At 41.4% G+C, this 2,158-nt stretch overlaps 1 protein-coding gene across 3 annotated transcripts in view; it reads left to right on the top strand.

Moving 5' to 3' along the window:
* LOC107670395 (max dimerization protein 1-like) overlaps positions 1 to 2,158 on the top strand; it is a 36,947-nt gene that overhangs the window by 7,370 nt on the left and 27,419 nt on the right. For 2 of the 3 annotated variants that reach the window (XM_016462985.1, XM_016462984.1), the window contains exon 1: positions 1,234 to 1,730. The exons of the other annotated variant lie outside the window; for it this stretch is intronic. In XM_016462985.1, coding sequence (XP_016318471.1) covers positions 1,664 to 1,730 — 67 coding nt within the window. In that variant the 5' untranslated portion in view covers positions 1,234 to 1,663. Of the gene's footprint in view, positions 1 to 1,233; positions 1,731 to 2,158 lie in introns of those variants that run through there. 3 annotated transcript variants of the gene reach the window in all.

Raw genomic sequence — 2,158 nt, 5'->3', positions numbered from 1 at the left:
CAGCCAATCACAGCATAACAACAACACACGATTTGCATAATAATCCATTTTGGCTCAGGAGCAAATGCCGGAATACTACGGCACAGGTTGTACGCTCGATCCAAAATGGCGCTACAGTGCTACTTAGTTGCTCTGTTATCTTGCGGAATCGCATTACAGCACGCTTTAGAATGCGCCTCAGCCATTGGTCCGTTCTAGATACGGTCTGGCAGATTGACAGTAAACGCATCCGATGAGAAGCCCGCTTCTTGTGTCGTCCATCCAATAGGATCGCAGGTTCCCCCAAGCCCCTGACAGGCGTACAGTAACATGACAGCAGCTAGCAAACATCACATCTGATTCTGCCTGGCTCAATGACGTTATGGTTTCGCTAGCTGCGCGTTTTTTCTCCTATTTCTTTTGACTAATTTTTCCTCAGTTGCACACATCCACAGCTTAGCATATGTACAGCTCGAGCTGTTTAATAAGTAGCCAGTCACGCTTGAAATATCGAAACCAGCGATTGTTTGGACTTTTGGAGGCCGTGTGTTTTATTTTAACGCATTTTTTCAACGACCAATCAAGATTTTTTTCCTTTTTTTATTACACAACATTATTGCCTACCACCTCGCTGGACGGGCATATCAAAATTGACGTTTTTTTATTAAACAAGAAGGAATTGGGGTTGAATACTGTTTGTTTTCCAGCCAGCACAGCAGCACCAAAGCTCAAATTATTAGCAAAAATATCACCAGCTGCTTTAATATACTTTTTTTGTGTGACAATCTGGCAACCCGCGCCCTCACATCGATCTGACTGAGCTGTCAATGCAGTGTTTTTGCCTATTTTTTTTTTTCCAGATGCTCTCTAGTTAACAGCGTTTGCTGTCAGTATCAGAGCCTAGTGCAGAACTAAAGCTGTGAGCTCTTATCTGTTTAACAGCTCATCTATAAAAGTCTCCAGACCCTCCTTAACGTACATGCTTTCAGGAAGAGTTGCCAGATTGTGCCAACCTGGCAGGGGTTTTGTTGTCCAAAATCTCGTTTAATATGAACAGGACTAGTTAACTAGTTACTTCTTGGCAGCTGAGGGACATTTTTTATTCGATTTTATCAAAACCAGCGTGTTTAGATTTTTTTTTTTACACCCCATTTTTTTTACACATTTCTGGTTTTCTCAAATATCAACAATCCCCACATCTAAACATCTCCCTCGAGTATCAGAGCCTAGTGCAGAACTAAAGCTGTGAGCTCTTATCTGTTTAACAGCTCATCTATAAAAGTCTCCAGACCCTCCTTAACGTACATGCTTTCAGGAAGAGTTGCCAGATTGTGCCAACCTGGCAGGGGTTTTGTTGTCCAAAATCTCGTTTAATATGAACAGGACTAGTTAACTAGTTACTTCTTGGCAGCTGAGGGACATTTTTTATTCGATTTTATCAAAACCAACGTGTTTAGATTTTTTTTTTACACCCCATTTTTTGTAAACATTTCTGGTTTTCTCAAATATCAATAATCCCCACATCTAAACATCTCCCTCGCTGCTTTATGCAAGAAATATTTTGTATAAAATTCGCCTGACTGGGTTTTTCTGGAGGAGGAAGAAGCTCTTTGCAGCGAAAAGCTGCTGCTTGTTTCTTTTCTGACACGGATTGTTGTTTTTTAATCGCTGTTTATTGCTTAAAATGACGGCTATTGAGAAACTGCAGATGTTAATCGAAGCAGCTGAATATCTCGATCGGAGAGAAAGAGGTAAAGATGTATTGCAACATGTATTTATAAGCCATATAACATGATATTTTGCATGCAAATGAATCCTGACACTGTTGCTAGGGTTCTTGTCTGCTACAAAGCAAAACAATTGGGCTTCGACCTGTTTGTTTATTTAGAGGCGAATGCATGATATGCACACGGTGTGTTTTCTGTTGTTGTGATATTTGGGGAAGATCATCAAGACAGCTGTCTGGTCAGCACACATAGAGGACACTAATGTGTCCCTAACCCCCTCTAGGGATAAAACCCAAGTGCATATGGCATAGATATATTTTTTAATGATGCCTGATGGCGTGTTTGTGCGCAAATGTGGAATTGCAATCGATGCATTTTTTGTAGCATTGCATTGCTGTTGGTTTACAGTGGAGGGATTCCTGGTGCATCCCCCCCCCCCCCCCCCCCTTTCT

Source organism: Sinocyclocheilus anshuiensis, unplaced genomic scaffold, assembly GCF_001515605.1.
Source record: "Sinocyclocheilus anshuiensis isolate Anshui unplaced genomic scaffold, SAMN03320099.WGS_v1.1 scaffold1021, whole genome shotgun sequence".
NCBI lineage: Eukaryota > Metazoa > Chordata > Actinopteri > Cypriniformes > Cyprinidae > Sinocyclocheilus > Sinocyclocheilus anshuiensis.
This window is presented reverse-complemented; position numbering and strand designations above follow the sequence as displayed.